Genomic DNA, 25,612 nt, shown 5'->3' with positions numbered 1-25,612 from the left:
GGACATCGAAACATACTTTCGTTTTGTACGATCCTTTGGGAGCTCCAGAATCAAAAATTCTATTTGACATAATCGAAAGTTCAAGTTTACTTTTATAGTATTGCTCTTACAGGCTGCAAAAAATAATAAGCCGGATACAATTCGAAAATTAAGGAACAACGCAATCATCAACATTAACTGAAATAGATAATTAGATAATTTTAGCTTACACCGTCCGTTATACATAAAACGCGCACGCGTAAGCGCATGTGTCAACGCGGCGCATGCGCAGAACGTTTTTAGCTTTGAGGTCCGGATAATAGATCATTCCGAATTATGGGTGTCCGAATTAACGACTTTTGACTGTATTACAAAAAACAGCCAAAATTTCAATTTATCCCAACAGATTTGGCGATATTCGCACAATTTTCTCCAAGGCTAGTTTTGCCAACATTATCAACATTAGGGTTACTGAACCTATTTCAGGCAGCAGGCTTCCAGATTTCACATAAAACCAATGCCACTTGCTGATTTTTTTTCGCATACAAACCAAGGGGTACTGGTACAGTAAAGATCAACCGAATTTGCTTTTTTATTGTTTTAATTTTGTAGAGAGTTATTTTAATTGTTGCATTGTTTTAATTTTGTGTTATTATTTTTAATTTTTTAGTTTATTTGTGTTGAAATTGCTTAGAATTTATTGTTAAATGGCTGTAGTGTGGAATTGGGTGCCCCTTCAATTTGTGTCAAATTTTGTTAAGTTTTCATGATGAAACCTCATTTCTGTTTACCATGATAGTTTTAACTTGGTTTTAGCTTTCTGCTTTTTTTTTTTTTTAAAGTGAAAATAAGTCGATGTGTACGTGGACAAAGTCAAGGCAGTGCGCAACGCGAAGTTTATGCTAGCCTAGATGTTTTTTAAATACATCAATGTGTACACAGACACTGAGTTTGTGCAATTCTTTGACTTTTTATTTTGGTTTTGTGTAGCGGCCATCTTGAAATTTGTCTTCCTGGCGCTGATCTTGACATCAAAAAAAGAATCGCCAAACAACAAAAGGCATCCAATTGTAAAATTTTACAGTTTAAATTTGATGAGAAATTTCATACTTGTCTAAATATTTTAGAGAGTTATAGTTGACTTTAGGGTACCCATTGTATTATCGTGAAGTTGTTGTTTCATGTATCACCAAATTGTTCCATTTATTGCCAAGTTGTTGTTTCATTTATGGTAACCTGAGTAGTTGAATGTTATGGAAACCCTATTATGATATAATCATTTGCATTATTCCGGGAAATATGGATCAGGTGATGTTTTGTAAGGGCTTTTGTGGTGTGTGTTGGTTAGAAAGTAGATTGCTTGTTTCATTGTTTAGACGGCAGAATGGCTGAATGTAGTAAGATTTATTTGAAGTTTCTGTACTATTTGGAACGAAAGAAGAAAAGTGCATTAATTGACTGGTGTGTAAATGAAGGTTTACTTAGTCGCCATTTTCTGGACAGTCCAGAACTATGTAGGACATTTTTTACTCTTATTTTTGTGAATTTATGTGGCAACGCCGATATACGGATTCTAGTTCAGATAATTTTAGGAAATTTTTGGGTGCTGTTAAGGAATTTTGTGTGCCATAGACTGAAGATGAAGAAATTTCTAAATAAGGTGAGTGGATATTTGTTTTGTGTAGTGCTTAAATGCATAACAGGTTTTTCCTTTTTATGTTATTTTATTGTTTGGTTTTAAATGTAGTTTATTGAGATTATGTATTTTTTGTTTGCCTCTACTGTAGAATTGGGTGCTCCTTTGACTTTTTAAGTGAAAATATATCGATGTGTACATGAGTAAACTCAAGGGAGTTTGCAAAGCCTAGTTTGTACAATTCTCTGATGTTTTTTTAAGTGAAAATAGGTCGATGTGTACATGGATAAAGTCAAGGGAGTGCACAATGCCATTTTTGTGCAATTCTTGGACGATTTTTTTTTAAAAATGAAAATAGGTCGATGTGTACATGAATACCGAGTTTGTGGAATTCTTTGTCTTGTTATTTTGGTTTTGTGTAGCACCGATTTTTGGCCAAAAATCCAAAATAACAAGTCAAAGAATTGCACAAACTCTGTATTCATATATCCCCAAATTTCACCAAGGGGTACCTTTAAATATACTTTTACCATTTTTTGTTTTTATTTCGGACTTTTAGCGTAAATCATTTGCAAAAATGTGTTTTTTTTTAGACATTTTAGGTTTTAGGTTTGAAATGAAAATGCAAAATTTTGGTAAGTAAAATTGTGGGGTACTACTCTTATATGCGCCCTCAAGTCACCGAATGCGGAAACAACTTTCTCGTGAAACATTTTTGGCAAGAAACTCCATGGTGCCATATTACTATCTAAATTTTTTGTCTATGTTTTGAACTTAAAGCCTAAAATGTCTCCAAATTTTCGAACATGCAAAAACCACGTTTTGAACAAACAATTTAAGCTAAAAATCTGAAACAAAAATAAAAAATTTAGATGGCAAAAACGTAAAGTTTCTAATAAAAAATATTTGACAAGAATCCATGTACACAGCGATATGTTTTAACTTAGAAAAACATCTACGAATTGCACAATGTAGACAACAAATGAATCTACAAACTACGCACACCTCGCTTTAATAAATTAACATAACAGCATTAAATTTCAAAGAATACTATGTACACACCATCCTGTTTAAACTTAAAAAAACATCTACGAATTGCACAATCTAGGCATAGCACACAAATCAACAAAATAAACTAAAATAACTAAAATTACAAACAATTCAAAAACAATAATAAGAACAGAAATTCATAGTAAAAAAACAATGAACGTAACATTCTACAAAATAAAAACAGTAAAATAAAATGCACTTAACATAATAGATTCGTTAATAAAATTTTGCCAGTCACACAACATCTGTGAACAAAAGTGCCACTATTGTGTTATATAACATGTCTTTCTGTAATTCAAAATTTCGAAAGTAATGATAAAAACTTCCTGCAAAGTTAACTTACTACATGATAATCACGACCCAAATCTTAAACTCTGCTGACAGCCACATACTTTACTAGCAAGCATTTAACTGCAAATCCACACAAGAACTATCAGAAATGCCCTTCTTCGACCAAGTTCTTATAGCAGCTCCGCATTTCGCACTCCGTTTCAAAAGAACCACAGAAATTCCAAAAATATACTTCGATCCTCATAAACACACCCGTGAACAAAAGATTCGTTAACAACTCCAACATCGTACCTTTTAATACTAAATTTACTTTCCACACACTCTAAAATATGCGACTGAAACCTTCCCACCACGTCTATCATTGCAACGTAGGCCATTTCAAAACATGCACGACACTGCAGCAAAAGAGTTAAGTTTCAACGTCAAAAGTTTTGCCATATAAACAGCATCGTCCAACATATCATCCCACAGTACGGAATCGTGCCAAGAACCAGCACACAACACATATCACTACATTTGGTGATCTTAGGGCACACATAAGAGTAAAGCCAATTGTGGAGTTTCTCGCCAAAAATGTTTGCTGAGAAATTTTTTGTCAACCTGGTCCTTATATGACAGCTGTTCTGACTTTTGTTGTATATAATAGAACCTCGATCTATTTTTCCAACAATGTCTCATTGTTCTGCATGTATTGTTCCCATTTCTGTTCTCAAATGAAGTTTTATATAAATGTTATTCTTGATTCCATCATTTTCTGCATGAATCGCTTACAATAAATCACATTCCTGCCATAGTATTTACTGTATGTATCACTTGAAAATATTTTTTGTCTCAAAATGTATATTAATAATCTGCATTACTTTTTTCTGACAACACAGTAATGTTTTAAACATGGACATTAGCTCAGCATCCATGTTATTAACATAATTTCTAAGTGTTATTTTGTGAAAAGTTGCTACAAATTTCTGTTGTAGCTTATTTCTGTTGATTTTCAGGGGTTTCAAAGTTAGCTTTCAGCTTAAGGCTACAAGGAGTATAGTGGAAGAAAATTAAGGACATAAATAAACAAATAAGTTACTAAGCTTCGCCAAGATTAATGAAGTTCTATAAAAGGTTAAAATATTTTTCTGTACACAAAGTGGAAGTAACATACAGCATAAAAACATTTTAGTCTTAAAAAGTCATATTTTCAATTGAGGCAGATTTCGGTCATTTTAAAATTTCATTACCATAGTAAACTCGCACCGTAAGTAATAAATGACATTTATTTATGATGTGTACTAATTTCTTAGTTTAATCATTTACTCACATTCATCTTTTTTTTTTTTTTTTCCATTTTCTTTCAAAATGTTAAATTGAATTTCTGCTGTATTTAGTTAGTATCTTAACTGGCTGGTTAACTGAGCAGGACTCGTAAGATAAGATGCTAAACAAAACAGCATTAGATTAATCATTTTACTGCCTATTAAATACGAATAGAGGACAATGAAATCATGAATAAATAAAAGTTTCATTATTGTTTAAAAAAGTTTACTATATCTATACATAATTAAAACTAAAACAAAACTCAGTGGTGTAACAGCCAAGGCCTGCGGTGCCGGAAATCTCCTTTCTTGACCGTGGGCCCCGGGGTGCGTGAGCATATGCCCTGAATAAGTGGTCAGCTTGTCGCAGGACCCCCCAGTGTTAACATGTAAAGAAAAGATGAGGTTTAAAATTTCCTTTTCTTACAGCTAACCAGAAGTGAAGAGGATATGAAGTTTGTTTGAAGGAGCTGTTTAATTTTTTTCTCAAGTGCAAATTTAAAATTTAGTGCACATTTCAAATCAAAATACTGTCTCTAAAATCAGTATTCTTTAATTAAATAAATGTATTTAATTACTTTAAATATGATGGTTAGTAGGGGTGACTACTCACTCTGCTTGGATTAGCATTCCAGACATTCATGACTGCAGTATCTCATATGAGACGAGTAAGATCCTTAGGTTCCATTTTCTTGAGTGTTCTAAGTTGTATAGAGCTTAGGCAGAGAGTTTTTGGAACTGTGCTTTTCACACTCTCGATTTCTCTTCTAGATGAAAAATGTATATGTGAACTGAAAGTTTTTTCAAGTGATATGTGGTATTTATTTAAAGAGCTGATTCTTTCTCAATTTGTGATTTTTATGTAGTAAAATGCATGAAAGAAAAAAAAGTTGATATTGGAAGAGACCACTTTATTAGCACTGCCTTTTCTATTTATTAGTTTTCATAATTATCATTCTTAATATCCTTTTTGAAATCAGATTAATCTGTGCATTTGTTTTTATAACTTATTTTTTAGGTAGAAAATTCATGAATTTTTTTTATGGAAGAGTGGGCGATAAAATTTTAGAGAAACTGATTTAATTTTTAATCTTTGCTTCCTAATCTGATTTGTGATTACATGTGTCACAGTGATACAAAATATTAAGTTTACAAACCAATAAATTTAAGTGAAACATAATTTTAATTTTCATTTAATAAAATTGAAAGGTCTTGAGACAGCTTTCTTTCTTTCTTTCTTTCTTTCTTTCTTTCTTTTTTTTTTTTTTTTTTTTTTTTTTTTTTTTGTTCCCAATATTACCTAGTGCAACTCTGCACTAGGTTTTGTGAAGATTATATGCTGACATGTTTCAGTCTGCAGTTGGATGATCATGGCCTTCACCATTTGGTCAGTGAGAGACTATGACATCTTTAAAAAAGCACAACCCAACATTGCATATGTTTTGCACACATACCAGGATCCGTATCAGATTGACTATCTGAAGGCAGTTCATGTAGCATTAACTTTCAGTGCTTCAGAAATAGTCAGCCCTCTTTGATCCATTTGGAAAATACAGTCAAAAGTCGTTAATTCGAACACCCATAATTCGGAATGATCTATAATCCGGACATCAAAACTAAAAACTTTCTGCGCATGCGCCGCGTTGACACATGCGCATAGGCGTTTACGCGTGCGCGTAAGACCTTTTACGACTGCGCATATCAGTGTGCGCAAGTGCAGAATACGTTTTCGCGTGCGCGTTTCATGTATAATGGACGTATAAGCTAAAATTATCTAATTATCTATTTCAGTTAATGTTGATGATTGCGTTGTTCCTTAATTTTCGAATTGGATCCGGCTTATTATTTTTTGCAGACTGTAAGAGCAATTTTATAAAAGTAAGCTTAAACTTTCGATTATATCAAATAGAATTTCCGATATATATTTGTTAATATGTAAAGGATCTAAAGCGAAAGTATGTTTTGAAATCCGAAATCTGTTTATCAATTTCACGCTGCTCGGCGGGGGGGGTAATGAATTGGAAGTTGATTTGTCAGCACTATCCTTATCTTCAGCGCAGATGTTTTTATTTGGCTTATAATTCCTTACCAAATGTAGTATTTCATCTCGATATGCTCCGTTCTTTGATATGATTTAAAACAAGTTCCTGGTCATTATAATTCGCTTCCGATAGTGAAGAAAGTGACCCAGAGGTTATTGAAAACGAAAACATTTCGATTGACAAATTAGTCGGTATTCTCAACACAGCAATTATAGGACTTGAACAGCGGAACTTTGTAACTAAACAAGAAATTATGTCTGTTTAATAGAATTAAAGAGAAAGTATTATCACATGAAACGAAGCAACTTAAACAACTTACATTAAAAGAAATGTTTAATAAAGTAAACAAATAAATATTAAGCTTTTTCTTTTCGCAAATTTTGATACCCTTTAGATCATAATTGTTCTTTATTTCATAAATTACGGTTTCATATTTTTAATTTTAGAATTTCTGCATGCCATCTTACGAGATTTAAACTGATGATCTATAATCCAGAAAAATCGATAATCCGGAATCGCCGAAGTCCCGACGAGTCCGGATTAACGACTCTTGACTGTAATAAAAAAATATTATTATAAACTATCAACATTGCATGTTTTGTGCGGGTACCTTGATTCGTATCAGATTCACTATCTGAAGGCAGTTCATGTAGCATTAGCCTTCAGTGCTTCAGAAATGGTCAGCCCTCTTCGATTCAGTTGGAAAATAATAAAAAAAAAATTAGTATTATATCTACAATTAGAAATTATAAACTGTAAAATAAAATTAGGTAAACATCTACAACTCAAAACTATCAAAACATAGTTCTAACAAAACTTCTTTGAATGAAAGCAAAAGAGAAAAAGAAAATTGCTCTAGTGAAAAGCGAAACAGATAACTGATAATATTACCCTTGACCTTTAGAAAATCACCCCAACAATTTCTTAGTTGATAACCAAACCTCCCCCCCCCCCGAAAAAAAGAAAGATAAAAACAGGAAATAAAACACAAATGTGGACATACCTTTCTATTGTGAATGACCTGACCGGAGATATGCACAGAAGTAATGATAAAGTTGTTGGTCTGGTCCTAGTCTCTTAGTGATCCTATTTTGGGCACACCTGATGTTCGGCGTTCAATTTTAGGCAAGATTTCAAGTTAAAAATTTAAAACTAATATAGAATAAGGAAATTAGCATACAGCCAAGAAAATATGGAAATTTTGGTACTTTTCCGTTTCACTGGCGCAAATCTCGCCAAGCAGACTTTATTGGCGACAACATAGATTATACACATAAAAATGTTAACAAGTGTTAGTTCTAAGAATTTTTTATTTTAAAGGCATAAACATTTAAAAATTTTATAAAATTTGTAAAAAGATATTAATTCAAGAATTTATTATGCTTTTATGGTTCAAAAAGCTGATTCGCCGATTCTTATCACGTGACCCCAAGTGATCTCATCTGACGTAATCTATGCTATAAAATCTAATTCTCTCAGTAATTATCTACATTAATTTCACGTTAAATCTTAATTTGGAATACAAGTTTAAATGCAAGAATTATTTCAATTCATACGGATAGCTTATTCGGAAATTGCGTAAAACCACAGTGCTTTACTTTGCTAGTGTATTCTCATTAGAACTGATGAATTTAAAAATCTGGAATATTTCTTTAAAAAATGAGGATCTTTAAAAACTAAACATGGCTAAAATTTATGGACTGGTTTGTGTTGGGCTGCCATCAAATCTAAATAAAGAAGGTTCAGAGTAACCTATAAATCCTTTTTCATTCAATATTTCTGTGGGTACAGAAGGAAATTACACCATGCCACAGAGACTATGAGGAAAAAAATTTAGGTGCAAAATGGAAGGAGGATTTTTCAATTGTAGTAAAAGAAATATAGAATTCCCATAGGCCTTTTTGAGGACTAAAGGCTTTTGGGAATAAATTCTGGGAGGAGGGTTAGGATTGTATAAAGATGTAAAACTGCTGTAGAAAATAGAGGTGAACTACAATAAAATTAGTTTCTCCCTTCTCTCTTTCCATCTTTTCCTAAATTTATGTGTAATTTCCTGTAGTCTTAAAATTATTCAAAAGAACATTTATTTTTATATAAATTAAACAAAATAAAAGTAACTTAGTTTTGGTAATATTGTTTATTATTTTATGATTATAATGCGATGAAATAAATTATTTTTTGTTTTGTCATTAAGTATAAAAATTTTTAATTTTATAATTAATCATTACAGTAGCACTTGTATGCTTAGCTTCTTTTAATGTGAAATATTTTATGTAATTATCAGATTGATGCGAAAGAGAGGAATTTTTCTGTTTTAGTGATGAAAATACCATTAATGAGAAGTTCAATGAGTTCTTTTAGATTTGTTTTATTTTAGGTTCTTTTCCGTTTTTTTAATGAACTTTATTCTTAGGAGCAAATTTTATCAAAAGAATTATAAATGCTTGAATTACAAAATTTTTATGAAAAATTTTCTAATAATAGATAATAATTAAATTATTATAGCACTGTAAGGTATACTTTAATTTTATAACAGTTATTTTAATTTAGTGAATCTGGGCTGTCTAATTCAATTCAACTTACAACTCCCTACCAGAATGAGTTTTTAGAATCGCGTTGAATGCAAATGCGAAAGAGAATAGTATTTAAGTCAAGTTTAACTGGCTTGGAGAGAGAGGAGATTGTTAGGATTCCTGAGTGGCATGTGTTTGTCTTTAGGCTATGTCTGTTATGTATGTTGTTACGCTTAACCATATTACGTGCCTTTTCATAGTTCACCGACTAATTTAAGATTACGAGCCAACTAGTACTTTAGAATTGTGTTAGCTTCAGCTAAATCTCTTAGTTAATCATTAGTTAGTTCTATTTCTTACTTTTGATTTTAAGCCCAAGTAGAGGCTTTTCTATGTGCTCGAAGGAAGGGGCCGACTGTTAATCTTATTTTGAGTGACTAAAGGGTAATTAACCCTTTTTGAGTTTACGCTTTCAGTTCCTTAGAACTAAGCGATTATTCGCTTATTAGTTCACTAGGTTCCTCGACATTTCATTTAACAGGATAAAAGTGAGGAGCTCTATAGCACGTTTGATCTTTTTTAAGTTAAATAAGAAAAACTTTAATTTTTCCTTAACATTTCACGTTGTTTTTATTCTTTATATTATACAGCTTTCTTAAGTATTATTCTAAGTATTTATATTTTGTATATTTTATAGTTTTATATACCCTGTGTTTCATTTAATTTGTGTATTTTTTATTTATAGTGGTCACCAGATTCTGAATTAATCTATTGTATTATAAAAAAAGAAAATTTAGTGCAGGTAATTTTTTTACATCTCATATTACAATTGTGCTTTTGCAACTTATAAACTTAAATTATAATAACACTTGTTCTGTAGCATTAGAAAAGATAATTATTTTTATTGTTTGCTTGAATAAGATAATTATTTTTAAAATTTTTAAATGTACAGTTGAATTTTTTTTCTTAATTTAACTGAGCAGATAAATTTGTTTGAAAAAAATTTTAAATTCAATTATATATTTCAAATTAACTTATATATAAATTTTAAATACAATTATATATTTCAAATTTACCTATAATATATTCAAAATTTTATCTTATGTAAAACTGCAGATAATTGCTAATGCTTCATATGGTTGATGTTCATATAACAGTATACAGTAATGTGCAAATTAATTAGAATTCATCAAATGAAAGCATAAATTCAATTAAATTTACAATGAAGAAATTCAGTAGTAAATCTTGTGTAAAACAGTTTTACACTTCTTTACCTCTTATTTTTATATTCATTTCACGGTTTTCACATCTATCTTTCACTTGATCATCATAAAAGTTTGGTGAATTTGAAAATTATAAGTTGTTTATTATTATATTGTCTTTGGTACACTTCTATTAATGGGTTAGCTAACTAGATGGTGGCAACCTGAATGCTACATAATGCTGCATGAAAAGAATGACTAGTTTATTAAATCCAGAATAAATGATAAAAGCAAATAAAAAATACATTTTATCGGATTAATTTCAGATTGCTCAGAGAGCATAAAACTGGTGATTTCATTTAACATTACTGAAAATATTTGTGTCTTTTCATTCAGTTGCTGCTACATGAATTTGATAGGTTAGAAATCTGTAAATCAACCTAACTTGAGAATATTCGGTATAAAAAGTAGGTGTATCCAGTAGAGAATAGACTTCTGTCATTTTTAGTAGTTGTATTTTAGAAATTAAATAATGAAATATGAATATTGTTGGGAAAAAAAGTCTGATCAGAAAAGAGCTGACAAAAAGAAAATTTCATCCCTAAATTTTTATTTAAAAAGGTAATAATATTTATGAGAATCATTTGGTGATGAATAGAAACAGATTCCATTTTCAGCATATTTGGCGAGATTGCAGTAACCGTAACTCTACTTCTACTCTCTTTGAAAACGTAGCAGAATGCTTGATTATCGCCAACCAAAAGAATGGAAATCAGTTGTCATGGGGCAGTCTTCCAGTATCTTACCAAGAGCATATTTTCATGTTGGTGGAGGTTGACAAGAAGTTTCTGTTCTTGTGTTCAGCATGTCTGTTTAGTTTTTAAGTTTTACTTAGATTGTTGTTATGAATGTTCTTGTTAAATTATTTTTGTGTTATCATGCTAAATCTGATTGAAAACAGATCCAAATTTAATCAGTGCCTTGACTTTCTTCTAATAAGGAAAATAATAATCAATTTAAATGCAACATTGCTTTTGCAAAATATATAAAATAAAGAACAGTGAGTTATGTGCTAAAATTAAATAACCAATGTTTTCATAACACAAATCGTACATACATCTTCCTGTCAAAAATGTGTTCAAATTCATATATATATTTCAATTCATATTCCAAAAACAAATTCTATCATTTGTTCATTCTTTAGTCACAATCTTTACATTTATAGTGATTGCAATCTAAAATTAAAGTGTAAACATCAAATAAGAGATTTAATTAAATGTTAAAAATTTCCTGTATGTGTTTCATGTTTTTTACATAAATGGTCATTACACAGTGAAATAATCTATTATTGAAATTAATAAGTCCTTTGAAATACATGATGTAAAAGTGGACATTTTAATATGCTATGATTATCATTTAAGCAGGCTTCTTTAGAAATAAAATTCAGCATTTATTTTTCTCTTCCTGGTTTTCATGCAATAAAATAGTAGGTAAAGGGGGAGATATGGGAGTAAATACTATAATTACTTTGAAATAATTAATAATTTGGGAAAATCTATGACCCTAACATTTTATTGATTATTAGAATAAAGGAAATTATTTTGGTTTAATATGATTTAAACAGCTTTTATACAAATGTGCAAAAAATCGTATTGCCCAATTTAATTAAAAAAAAACATGATTCAGCTTTTGTTATTGCAAATTGAGAAAGGCTAATGAAATGAATTTCAGAAATGTAAAGTATTATTTGTGGTTGTTTTTGGCTTACTGCTATTCAGCACTTTCATGTGTTTTAGTGGAGGCTTGCTCGTAACAACATCTATGGGAAGAATTGAAAGTGTGACGTGAGAAGTCGCTTGGCCTTGGGAACAGAACTTGAGGCCTTGATATGGGAGTGGAATTCTCTCTATTGATAGGGAGGGTAAAAGTGCTCTTGTGTGCTAGATTCAAGAATTCTTTCAAATTTGCAAGCTTTGAGTTGCTCCATGGATACTGTGTGGCAGATCACACAAAGATAAGAAATTCACATGTAGGACCCCCACAGGTTGCAGTGTTTGAGCTGTTATGAGATGTGAGATGACAGGCTCTGACATTGCAGAAGCAATAATTCATTCAGTTACAGCTCCACTTGATATTACAAGAATCATAAGTTCATGGCCCATGTCAAGGGATTTCAGTGATTTGCACTGTGTCTATCACCAAAACCTTTTGATTTCAGGGAGTCTGGTGGACCAGTGATCATGTTTCTCCTCCGATATTGTTTCAACTATAATGAATCAGAGAACGTAAATGCAACTTAAAAAAATAAGAGGGTGTGACTAATTCAATCTGCAAACTGTTTCAGACAAGGTAAGAACTCGGAATGCTCTTAAACTCTTAACTCTTGCCACTAGCAAGATCCTCACATTATGAGGATAATAACTTACAATAATCATTTCTATGCCTTCAGTGTTGTTATGTCTTATAGTAGAAATTCTCATAGATTTGTATTAAATGTATTTTTGTTTTATATGCAGTAAGTCATGCACAACCTTTCATAAACAACACCAGTCACGCCATCAGTGCAACACACTAGCGTCACTCTATTTGAAATAGAAAAAATGCAGGTTGTTTGTTCCAGAATTAAAATAAGTACCAGTTTCAACATGAATTTCATCATACAATTTGCAGGAAGTTTGACAAGCCACTGCTAAATATATAGCAAACTGAAGAAATTAGGCATTTATGAGTGCTCATAACTTGAATAAAAGGGGGAAGAAACTGTGATTCGATTCAGGACTTCTAGCCTTGTATGTATTGTCTAGTTAGCTTGACGCGAAGTGTATAGTGGTGGCTAGTTCTGCACTGATGTTTAGTTTGCCATTTTGCTCAATGCATTCTGTAGCAGGAGCAGTAAATTTGCTACATGGATTAACTTGCAAGTATTGATATCTGGCAATTGCCATATCATCTGCTTAAGAAACTGAAAATTTAGGAGAAAAAATTCCCTCTTATTCTAAATACAGTCAAAAGTCGTTAATTCGGACACCCATAATTCGGAATGATCTATAATCCGGACATCAAAACTAAAAACTTTCTGCGCATGCGCCGCATTGACACATGCGCATAGGCGTTTACGCGTGCGCGTAAGACCTTTTACGACTGCGCATATCAGTGTGCGCAAGTGCAGAATACGTTTTCGCGTGCGCGTTTTATGTATAATGGACGTATAAGCTAAAATTATCTAATTATCTATTTCAGTTAATGTTGATGATTGCGTTGTTCCTTAATTTTCGAATTGGATCCGGCTTATTATTTTTTGCAGACTGTAAGAGCAATTTTATAAAAGTAAGCTTAAACTTTCGATTATATCAAATAGAATTTCCGATATATATTTGTTAATATGTAAAGGATCTAAAGCGAAAGTATGTTTTGAAATCCGAAATCTGTTTATCAATTTCACGCTGCTCGGCGGGGGGAACGCCGCGCCGCAGCGGGCACGTAATGAATTGGAAGTTGATTTGTCAGCACTATCCTTATCTTCAGCGCAGATGTTTTTATTTGGCTTATAATTCCTTACCAAATGTAGTATTTCATCTCGATATGCTCCGTTCTTTGATATGATTTAAAACAAGTTCCTGGTCATTATAATTCGCTTCCGATAGTGAAGAAAGTGACCCAGAGGTTATTGAAAACGAAAACATTTCGATTGACAAATTAGTCGGTATTCTCAACACAGCAATTATAGGACTTGAACAGCGGAACTTTGTAACTAAACAAGAAATTATGTCTGTTTAATAGAATTAAAGAGAAAGTATTATCACATGAAACGAAGCAAAACTTAAACAACTTACATTAAAAGAAATGTTTAATAAAGTAAACAAATAAATATTAAGCTTTTTCTTTTTGCAAATTTTGATACCCTTTAGATAATAATTGTTCTTTATTTCATAAATTACGGTTTCATATTTTTAATTTTAGAATTTCTGCATGCCATCTTACGAGATTTAAACTGATGATCTATAATCCGGAAAAATCGATAATCCGGAATCGCCGAAGTCCCGACGAGTCCGGATTAACGACTTTTGACTGTAATGTCATTGTTTTATGCAAAATAACAGGCTGCCACATTTGGTGCTTTGGTATGCATTTGGTTACTTATACCCTGTTAACTGAACGTTGATTTGTCTTAGTTCAAGCTTTCCTTTCATAATTAACCAAAAACTGTTGATTTGGTTTTGATCTTGTGGCTTAAACTGAAGGAAAAGTTCAGAATTAAATAGTGTTACCATTTAAGGAAAATTAAATTTTAAGTAATCTTTTGTTCAGATTAATTTATGCATTATCATATATGAATGCAGTAGTAAAGTTGATTGCATAAATTGCACTCAATAAGACATTGTCATTATTAAGTAAATTGTACTGTGAGCTACATTAAGATGCTTTTCTTTAAATATGAAAATAAATGATAGTGGTATTTTAACCTTATTCTCAAGAAACAGTAGAACAGTGAAAAAATGTTACTGGACACTATCATGTATAGTTTCAAAAAACTCAAATAACAAAGATCAAATTACTATAAATCGAGCACTATATAAACAATAAAATGTTACTTTCAATTGTGCATGTGTATTTATGTTGTTGGTCAAGATTATATTGATAATGTAAAACGAAAGGTTTTGGACTGCTATATTTCTCTGTTTTCCAGCCTTTTCTCACTTGGTTTAGTTTTTTTTCTTTTTTTTCTTTTTTTCATAATATAAATAATTTATTTTTTAATTTTTAAAAATTGCTTTTGGGGAACTGATAATTTATGCATGTTTGAAACTACTGATGTTGAATCTGCAGGCTAAAAGCACAGTAACATTGGTATTTTTCTGTTAATTCCACAGCACTAGCTGATATTTTTAGTAGGGTGATATCTCAGGTTTCACTTGCCAATAAAAATTTTACTGCTATAACCCGACAAAGAAAAGCATATGGTATAGAAATATTCTTAAATTAAAAAATAGTGTAAGAATAACTAAAAGCTTTTATGGTAGACTATGGATTATAAACAAATTAATTTTTGATTTAAAAGAATATATAGTAAGTATGGCCAAACTGACACGGGTATGCCTTGCATTATAACAAGTAGCAATTTTATTTTTGAATTAGAACAGTAATTTGAAACAAAAATCATGCTACAATATGCTTTCTTAATAATCAGTAATTAATTTTTTTATTTGCATTATTTATGTGTTAATTTCATAAATATCCAAGTATGTGTTATGAGAAAATCTAAATAATTGCTTTCTTGCGATTTACTATTATAGCCATCCATTTCTAATTCAAGTTATCTGCCTAAGAGAAGGGTTTGCCATCATGAAGGACTTTATGGGAAATGTATTTCTATGGACTATTTCTATATTCATGTTACACATGGGAAAAACCATGAAAACCAAACATGCAGCCAGCCTGTTTGCCTGGGTTCAGACTTGCCTTGAATAAATATCATTCAGTAGTGTTAACCACTCACCCACTATTTTGGCATTTCTAAATCAGATGAGTGTTATTTGAACAGCAGGAAAGACAAATGTATTGGCAATATGTTGGCACTGGTACTGTGCCTGAATCTTACTGAACAACATTATGGATATTTGTAGCTGTAAGCTGTACTGAAAAAAAGAAAGCGAAACATACATGATGACTCGCATTGCATCTGATGAAATAATTAAATTATTTGTATCTAAATTTGATCTCACTATACTGGTCCTCATATTAATAGTGTAAAAAAATGAAATTTTTTTAAGTGAAAATATATTCAAGTTTGATAATTTATTTTGAAATACAGTAAATCATCTTTAAGACAACCATCCACAGTTTTAAGTGATTTTAATCTTCTATGGAGATGAATATCAGTGATACTGATTATTTGTTTGTATAAAGGATTTGCTCTATTTAAGCTCTTAAAGTTTATTCAACAAAAATATTGAAGTAAATGTTCAGTATAACAGCTTCCTGATAATCTTAAATTAATAAAACTAACTAATTATACAAATATCAAATAATGTTTTTATACACCAAATATAGAAACACACAGAGAATTAAAATTTACTTCCTGGATTTCACACTCTGGGAAGTCAAAATTAGTTGCAAATTATTCTGAAAGTTTGGGTAACAATTTTATCTGTATCAATGCTATCTGCTAAAAAAATTAGCAATACTATTGGAGGGGAAGAAAAAAGAAGTTGCTGTAAACCTCTTATGGTTATCCCCTCCTATCGAAGACTACCTTTGAAAATGACCGGTACTTCTGAGAATACAAACATTGATATGTTAGTTAAGAAAGCATTCTTTGAGACAACTGCTCTCTAACTCGATTGAAACAATCAGATATGCAGTAGGATGACTATAAAAATTGTAATTTTGCTATTAAATTAAAATTCTTGGTATTTTTATCAATAAAAAAAGTTACATTTCCAGTTCTTATTGTACAGAAAAATTATTTTTATGAAACAGAATAGTTAATCTTTGATTCAATATATATTATTGTTGTTTAATTGGAAGCAATAAAACACATGAGGGCTATCTATTCAGCATCATATAATTTATCATATAAGTTGCTTTAAATTATAAAATAATTTTCTTTAAATGATTTATCACAATTCTGTGTTGTTTTTATTAACTTTTTTCATTCTTTGTCTTAGCTAGTGGTTTTGTATAATTTAAAAGCTGACAGTTCAATGTAACTATCAATGCCTTTATTTTTTAAAAATATTGTAAATCTTAAGTGATTAGATTCCAATATTCATGAATGAAAAATAAAAGCTTTTAAGTTTGGAAATATGACCAAAAATTATGGAAGATATCAGAGTGATGTGTTTCAAAGAGGATTGGCAGACTTGAATGAATGAATATTTTAATAATTAGTAAATGCCTTTATTTTTTAAAAATATTGTAAATCTTAAGTGATTAGATTCCAATATTCATGAATGAAAAATAAAAGCTTTTAAGTTTGGAAATATGACCAAAAATTATGGAAGATATCAGAGTGATGTGTTTCAAAGAGGATTGGCAGACTTGAATGAATGAATATTTTAATAATTAGTAAATTTTTCTAAAATTACTTAATGTAAAGTTTTGTTTAATTTTGTTTTCATTAAGCACACAAATATTTTTTCCTTAGTTCAAAATATAATCTATACATGGTTTATGGGATCTTTTGGAAAATTGAGTATAAAGTAATAGTGATTTGTTCATATTGTTGCATGCGTACGGGTTCGTTACGAAAACAATGCACAAGTTCGATGAAAAATGAACAAAAATTTATTATCACAACAAAAATGCTTAAATTTTCTCAAATTATCATGCAGTATTACGATATCTCACAGTAGTTATCTTTTAACTACTCAAATGTCCAATAAAACTTAGTTCAAAACAGCTAAAGAAAGCTAATCCGCGAATTCGCTACAATCAACAAGAGCAGTTTTCTAAACAACAACAAACTAAGCAGCAACTATGAACTGAGATGTTTTCCTCCTTCTATAAGATTTTAAAAATAACGCGTTAGAATTTTCTAGTATTTTCTCGAAATGAAAAAGAGATATTTATTTATTTAATGCATGCGCTCTTGTATTTTCAATTTTCCGGCTTAGCTTTCTTTTAATATTCGTCACGCGCTGCACTGCGCGAGAAATAAAACCATTTAATTTATAATTGAACTAACGTTAGCTTTTTAAATACCAAATTCGTAACACTGCCCCCTTCCCAAGGACTGCACGTCCCGGGCAGTACAATCCCTGGACAGGAAGCCAAACTTACAACTGAGGCATAAACATTACATTACAATATCAAACAACATGAACAATAAATGTAATAGATAACTTAAACAAATCTAATACTAAATGCATATCAAATACTAAATACAAATCAAATCAAATACATATTTAAAAACAAAAAGGACCATGGTCTTACATTATTTACAATTATTTATATTACGTACTATGGCCATAGTAATGAGCTAACCTGTCATAATGAACGACTTTAGGTTTAGAGTTCGAAGACTTACGGATCCGAACCACGACTTCATTCAGCCTGTTTAGGACCGTGTACGGACCATCCCAAGGTCACTGTAATTTTGGACAAAGTCCTTTCCGTCGAGTCGGATTCCACAACCACACCTTGTCTCTTTTGTGGAATTGATGTTCAGTAGCTCTTGTGTTGTAGCGGGTCTTCATCTTCTCCGTTGCCAAGTTGACTCGCTCTTGTACGAAGTTGTGCATCACTTCAAACCGGGCCTGAAGATCTTGAATATATTCCTCAGGCGATGAAGGAGCATCCAGAGGGAGACCAAACAAGAGATCAAAAGGCAGACGAAGGTCACGATCGAAGAGCATCTGTGATGGGGAATAGCCGGTAGTCTCGTGGACAGCACTGCAGTAAGCCAGTAAAAACAGTGGCAATTTCTTGTCTCAATCCTGTTGGTTTCTGGAAACCACTAATGAGAGGTTATTAAGGATGGTTCAATTGAACCTCTCTACCATGCCATCCGACTGGGGATGTAACGGCGTCGTTTGGGTTTTGTCAATGCCGAGTAATTTGCAGAGTTCTTTGATTACTGTTGACGTAAAATTCCTTCCCTGATCGGAATGTAACTGAAGAGGAACTCTGAACCTGGAAATCCAGTGCTGTACCATCACCTCAGCTATTGCGACAGCCTCTTGATCAGGAATGGGGTACGCTTCAGGCCACTTGGTGAAGTAATCAATGACAACGAGTATGTATTTGTTGCCATCAGCAGTTCGTGGCAGAGGTCCCAAGATGTCAAAGGCGATACGTTTAAACAGCGCACCTACGTTGTAACGTTGCAGCTTGCCTCGGCTGAGTTCCCTCAGTCCTTTTCGACCTGCACAGGCATTACATGATCGGCACCACTTTTGTACGTCATCCTTTGCATTATTCCAGTAAAAGCGCTCACGAACTCTCTGTAAGGTCTTCATTATTCCAAAGTGCCCTCCTGTAGGGCTGTTATGTAGTTCTTTAAGGACATCAGGAATCCGGGATCTTGGAAGTATCATTTGCTATCAGAATGTCTTCCCATCATCTGATTCGAATTTCCGGTATAAGACGCCATTTCGAATGTGAAGTGAATCCCAGAGTGCCCAATATTGTTTTGTTGTAGGACTACAGATAGAAATGTCCTGCCAGGTAGATTTTCAGTTTGATGACTCCATTAAATCAATTATGGGTTTAATGTGGTGGTCTTCCAGCTGGTCTTTCCTCACTTCATCATCACTCCACGGTTCTCAATCAGCCAATGTTGATGCTGTAATTTGTCTTGCGACCGGAGTCAGGAGCTCGTATTTCGCTTCCACCTTGGAACAATATCGGCAGCTTTCTTGGCAAGGTCTTCTAGACAGGGCGTCGGCGTTCCCGTGTGATGATCCCTTACGATGACGGATAGTGATGTCATATTCTTGGAGTCTCTGTATCCACCTGGCTATTTGACCCTCAGGATTCTTGAAATTTAAAAGCCAGGCCAATGAGGCATGGTCCATGCGGAGGAGGAATTTTTGGCCGTATAGATAATGATGGAAATGCTCTATGGCTTTAACAATGTCGAGCAACTCTTTCCTAGTGACACAGTAATTCCTCTCCGGTTTAGACAGGCACTTGCTCCAGTAAGCTACTACACATTCTTGGCCGTCTATTTCTTTGGACAAAACAGCACCGACACTTTCATTGCTCGCGTCTGTGCCTAGAATAAATGGTCTGTCAAGCTGAGGATACATCAGGATCGGAGCAGATGTTAAAGCCTCCTTTAAGTTGTTAAATGCATCCTCGCAATCTTTTGTCCACAAGAACTTTTGCTTGCTCTCTGTCAGCTTGTGAAGAGGTCTTGCGATGGAAGAAAAGTCCTTCATGAATCTCCTATAGTAGGTGCAAAGCCCTAGTAGGAATAGCTCCTATAGTAGGAAGCTTCTCAGCTGATGGACATTTTCGGGACGTTTCCAGGATTTAACGGCTGACACCTTTTCAGGATCCGTGCACACACCTTCTGCAGAGATGACATGTCCCAGGTAAGTCACTTCCTTTTGGAACAATTTGCATTTAGCAGGACTCAGCTTCAGATTGGCTTCTTTCAGTTTCTGAAGCACCTTTCTAAGATTTTCTAGATGCTCTTCAAAACTCTTTCCGACGATGATGATATCGTCCAGGTATATCAGACAGGCTTCGTAGGAAAGACCTTTCAAAAAAGTCTCCATGAGGCGTTCAAATGTTGTCGGCGCATTACACAGTCCAAACGGCATCACCTTGAATTGCCAAAGCCCTTGTCCCGTAGTAAATGCCATCTTTTCTCGATCATCAGGGTGTATTTCTACCTGCCAATACCCACTCTTTAAATCAAGCATTGAGAACCACTTGCTTCCAGAAAGAGTGTCTAGAATGTCGTCAATTGTAGGAAGAGGGTAACTGTCTTTCTTCGTAACCTCATTCAACCGGTGATAGTCAATGCAAAATCTTGTTGAGTCGTCTTTCTTTCTGACTAGGACGATGGGAGATGCCCATGGACTTGCTGAAGGCTCGATGACATCGCCTTCTTCCATATCCTTTAAAAGTGTTCGTACCTCTTCCTGTTTAGCAAACGGTAGACGTCTTGGATGTTGCTTGATCGGGGGATGATCACCGGTATCGATTCTATGTTGTGTCAAACTAGTTCGACCCACGTCAGAAGATGAGCGGGAGAAAACAACTTGAAGATCTTTAATGACATGATCGGCAGCATTCTTCTCTTTATCGTTTAATTGCGCGTTCTGGAGTAACTCTGATGTAATGCTTTCTGAAGACACGGATTCTTGGATGTTACTCTTTCTTTCAATGCTGGTTACTGGAGTACATGCTGCAACCACTTCACCTTTCTTAATAATTCTCGTCTTCTCAGTTACATTGGCGATTCTCACCGGGATAACCGTTCTGGGTAGGTCGACGAGTGTTGAGGCTACTAGTACTCCTTTTGGGCTATTACAGTTATTTGGATATTCTATGATGCCATAGCAGAAATTTCTGCTTTCGGCTATGGATCCAGGAAGTAAAATTTCTGTTCTGGCTGGTATTGTGATATTGTCTTGTGCTATAATTTTATGGACAGATTTAACTTCTTCATCATTAACTCCAAATAACGCTATGGCCTTAGATGTAGAATGCAATTCGTTATTTTTAAAGTCTAAGGAAAAATTGTATTTCCTTAGAAAGTCCAATCCAAAACAGTTCAGGAGTTCGCCACGGATGTTGAAAGAATGTCACGTCATACCTTTTCAGAGTGCCCGACAGAAACAAGGGAAATCCTGTCCCTGCAATATTTCATCGATGGCATCTGGGACCCTGAAATACAGAAAGCACTGCGAATGGCGGATGTTAAAAATCTGAAAAGCGCTTTAGTGTACGCCATGAAATTTGAGGCAGCCTAGCAAGCCACCCGTCGAGACCGCCATCCAGTCAGGGCTGTTTAAGTCCAGAAGTGGGGTCCCGGCCGAGCCTCCAGGGGCAGTTACGAATTTGGTATTTAAAAAGCTAATGTTAGTTCAATTATAAATTAAATGGTTTTATTTCTTGCGCAGTGCAGCGCGTGACGAATATTAAAAGAAAGCTAAGCCGGAAAATTGAAAATACAAGAGCACGTGCATTAAATAAATAAATATCTCTTTTTGATTTCGAGAAAGTACTAGAGAATTCTAGTACCAAATTTTTGTCTGAACCAAAAATTGTTGCATGCGTACAGGTTCGTTACGAAAAGAATGCACAAGTCCGATGAAAAATGAACAAAAATTTATTATTATCACAACAAAAATGCTTAAATTTTCTCAAATTATCATGCAGTATTACAATATCTCACAGTAGTTATCTTTTAACTACTCAAATGTCCAACAGAACGTAATTCAAAACAGCTAAAGAATGCTAATCCGCGAATTCGCTACAGTCAACAAGAGCAGTTTTCTAAACAACAAGAAACTAAGCAGCAACTACGAACTGAGAGGTTTTCCTCATTTTATAAAATTTTAAAAATCATGCGCTAGAATTTTCTAGTATTTTCTCGAAATCAAAAAGAGATATTTATTTATTTAATGCATGCGCTGTTGTATTTTCAATTTTCCGGCTTAGCTTTCTTTTAATATTCGTCACGCGCTGCACTGCGCGAGAAATAAAACCATTTAATTTATAATTGAACTAACATTAGCTTTTTAAATACCAAATTCGTAACAATATATTCATTTTCACTTGAGTATACATTACTTATCTTTGTAATTAATTTGTAATTTTATTAATATAGTAGCATGAGCTAAAAACAAATTAGATATTAATAAATTATTTTTTATTGTTTGTCAAATGCCAGTTACATTGGCCGTTAGGCCATTAAACTCCTTGCTTGCCAATAGTGCCGAAATCTACAAGAAAAATTTGCCAGTGCTTCACACTCATCCAAATGTTCCACCGTCATTGGCTGTCCACTATTACATAAAACACACAACAGCGAATCGGCTAGTCCAATGCGAAATAAACAAATCTGTACACAGTCATGTCCTGTCAATAGACTAAAAGATGCAACCGCAACTGTTTGCGGGTGGTCAGGAACAAAAGCTGGGTTTGATGAGAGAGCACTCCAAGGCTTGCCCTCACAAGCCCGAGTGGCAAAATCTCTAAAAGTCTTCTGATATGTTAGCGATGTCAGAAGCTTAATAGAATGGATGCTTGCACTCATTTTTGGCTTTTGGAGAACCGTTTATTAATAAATTAACATATCACACTTTACTAAAGAAATTCTTCCTTTAACATCTAGTAAATCCAAGGTAAATACATTATGCAAATCAATAATTTCATCACTGATTTTTTAGTTTTTCTAAGTTAACCATCTTCACAAAAGACCAAAATTGTCTAGAATTTTTAATAATCATGGAGAAAATTCATATTTATTTAACAGAAATATTCTGTTCTCTATAATGGAACTTGTAAATCACTTAATAATTTTTGTTTATTAAATGAATTACGCAAGTTTTACTTATATTTCTTGCTTCAGTTATGCAATTCAGACAGGATTCAAATATTGTAAAATAGATTATCAGTTGAACATTAATTTAACATTCCATATTCAATCATTAGTAAATTTATATATGTATAATTTTTGTAGGAAAGATTATTTTACATTTAACCTTTATACATTTATTAATTTTACAGGTATGGAATCTTAATTGTTTGTCTTGGAGAGGTAGAATTAATGAGGGTTGTTTAGCAATTACTCATGCATCTTGGGCTCCTGACAGCCGACACATTCTTATTCTTTGTGAATTTCACGTAAGTCACAAATTTTTGTTCTAGAACAAGATGTAATTTTCCAGTTTTCTTGCGAGAATTAAATATATTATTAATATATCAGATATCGTGTCTTAAATTAGCTCCTGATGAGCTTTCAAATTAAAGTGTACTGTCAATTATACAAGTGCAAAATACTGGTGCATTCATGGTGGTGCCGATGCATGCAATGCAAAACATGAACAAGTTCGAGCAGGCTATAAAAAAAAAAAAAAAAAAAAAAAAAAAAAAAAAAAAAAAAAAACTACTGAATTGCATGCATCTTTAGGTTTAGTTTCAATGATTCCCTTGTGTAATTTGTCCTGTATGTGCATAGGCAAAATAGCTAATTATGAAGAAGTTGAAACGATAACTGAAGCCACAGAATTGGAAATATAAAATTCTCTGAATATGTTGATCAAAAAAACATCAAGGAATAGTTCAATGGCGATTCGGCTAAGCCAAACTTTCACTGCATGAGTATGAATATTGTTCCAAATGTCACAAGAATAGAAGAGGCAGAGAATAATACTGAAAATGCAAGTGAAGAAGATACTGACAGTTTCATCTTGAGACCACAATAATATCTATTGAAATTACTCTGGACTTCATGAACCAAACGGGATTTGAATGCAATGACAAAATAACACTTCGAAAAATGCACAGTGAAATTCGTCAAATATTTTAGTTTATCAAAAACAAAGTAAAATTACCTTTTTTTTTTTTTTTTTTTTTTTAAAAAAAAAGAAATAAACACATACCATACTATGAAAATAAGCACATACTATGAAAACTTATAGTTTGAATTATACTTATTTTTGAATTATATGTGGCCTTCTCATCAGGGAGCAGGCCATGGATTAGCTTGGATACCTGTTAGCTGGAGTAATTAAAAATACACTGTATATAGTAATTTTTTTGTTGTTATTATTATTATATTGTAGGGTTTATATTTATTTTAACTAACATTTATTTTAAGTTTAAACTATCTTTCCTGTCAAGCCTTACTTTTCCCTGGAACTGCCAATGCCAGAATATGTAAATTTGAGTAGAACGCGCAAGGATTCAAATTATCAGCGGAAGTATCATGATTTAAATAGAAAGGAAACAAGTTCGGGGTGTGATATTCTTACTTCACGAGCGCGGAGGTAGTTAGCGAGAAATTGGAGAACCCCGCGTTTCGGCCTATGTGCTTGGCGGGAAGTAGTGTTAATCGTCCAAGTGAGCTTCAAGTCTGCTGAATTAACAGCGGTATTGTAAAATGCGGTGAGTTAGTTATTTTAGAGAGCCTCGTAGTTAGAGTCTTGTCTTTAGTTTCTTTTCAGGTTATTATTTTTATTTGACTGCCGAGTTGGCACAGTCTGTGAGCGTCAAGAGCACGCAATTGTAATTTTTACGTTGAATGAAAAGGGACTTAAACCCTTCACAAGACTCTGTGTTTTATACAGTTTTCACAGTCACCTCTTGGTTGCGTGCAAGTTGGAGGCGCGCAACGTTACATTGGCGCCCAAACACTTATCGAACTGAAATGGCCGAAAACTGGATGGAAGCCGCTGGACAACACCAAGAAATGACAAGCCAGTTAGAAGGATTTGGATACCTGGTCCAGACTTTGAGAGCGTCAATCAAGCCAAACGTCCATTTCGACGGAAAAAATTCGGTGGCGGTATTTCTAGAAGGTCTAGAAAACCACTTTCAGCTCTACCCTGTTCCCGAAAGACAAAAAGTTGCCAGCGCCACATCAGCACTAAGAGGACAGGCCGCGCTATGGTGGAAAAACATCGGCAAATTTTTATTAGGGGAATTTGGAAGCCAGACATATATATTTGAAAATTTCAAAAAATCGTTAGTAAAGGCCTTCCCCATAGTGAAAGATTGCGCGCGGCTGGAAGCCGAGCTATATAGTTTCTATCAACGGGATACAGCAGAATTGACGGACTTTATTCTACGAAAAATCAAGTTAACGGATATGCTGTATGGAAAGAAACCCGATGCGGAGATTATTGAAATAATATTACCAAGATTGTTACCCGCTGTTCAAGACTACTTTGAAATTAGAAACCCAAGCACATTGCAGGAACTCTTCGAATTGGCGGTGAAGTTTCAAAATCGCAGAATAGCGGAAAAAGCGAGAGGGGAAACATATTCTCAAAGTACCTGAAGGAAATCTTCAAAGGAGGAAACCAGAAATGGAAATCGCTCTTATGGGGAAAAAGCTATCAAGCTAACGCATCGAAACTCGAAGGTCAAGGCCCAAAAAGAAAATTTGAAAATAAACATCCGCGTACCC

General features: G+C 33.2%; 1 protein-coding gene across 5 annotated transcripts in view; it reads left to right on the top strand.

Moving 5' to 3' along the window:
• Positions 1-25,612, top strand: part of LOC118189580 (WD repeat-containing protein WRAP73-like) — a 76,913-nt gene that overhangs the window by 5,529 nt on the left and 45,772 nt on the right. For 3 of the 5 annotated variants that reach the window (XM_035360201.2, XM_035360202.2, XM_035360200.2), the window contains exons 3-4: positions 9,561-9,617; positions 23,209-23,325. In XM_035360201.2, the coding sequence (XP_035216092.1) occupies positions 9,561-9,617; positions 23,209-23,325 (174 nt within the window). Of the gene's footprint in view, positions 1-6,045; positions 6,139-9,560; positions 9,618-23,208; positions 23,326-25,612 lie in introns of those variants that run through there. The other 2 variants (XM_085825597.1, XM_085825598.1) reach the window with 2 other exon arrangements.

The sequence above is a fragment of the Stegodyphus dumicola genome, chromosome 10 (genome assembly GCF_044657685.1).
Source record: "Stegodyphus dumicola isolate Sdum_Otavi_A_Nest chromosome 10, ASM4465768v1".
Lineage (NCBI taxonomy): Eukaryota > Metazoa > Arthropoda > Arachnida > Araneae > Eresidae > Stegodyphus > Stegodyphus dumicola.
Note: the sequence above shows the minus strand (reverse complement) of the source record. Positions and strands in the feature narration are given on the sequence as shown.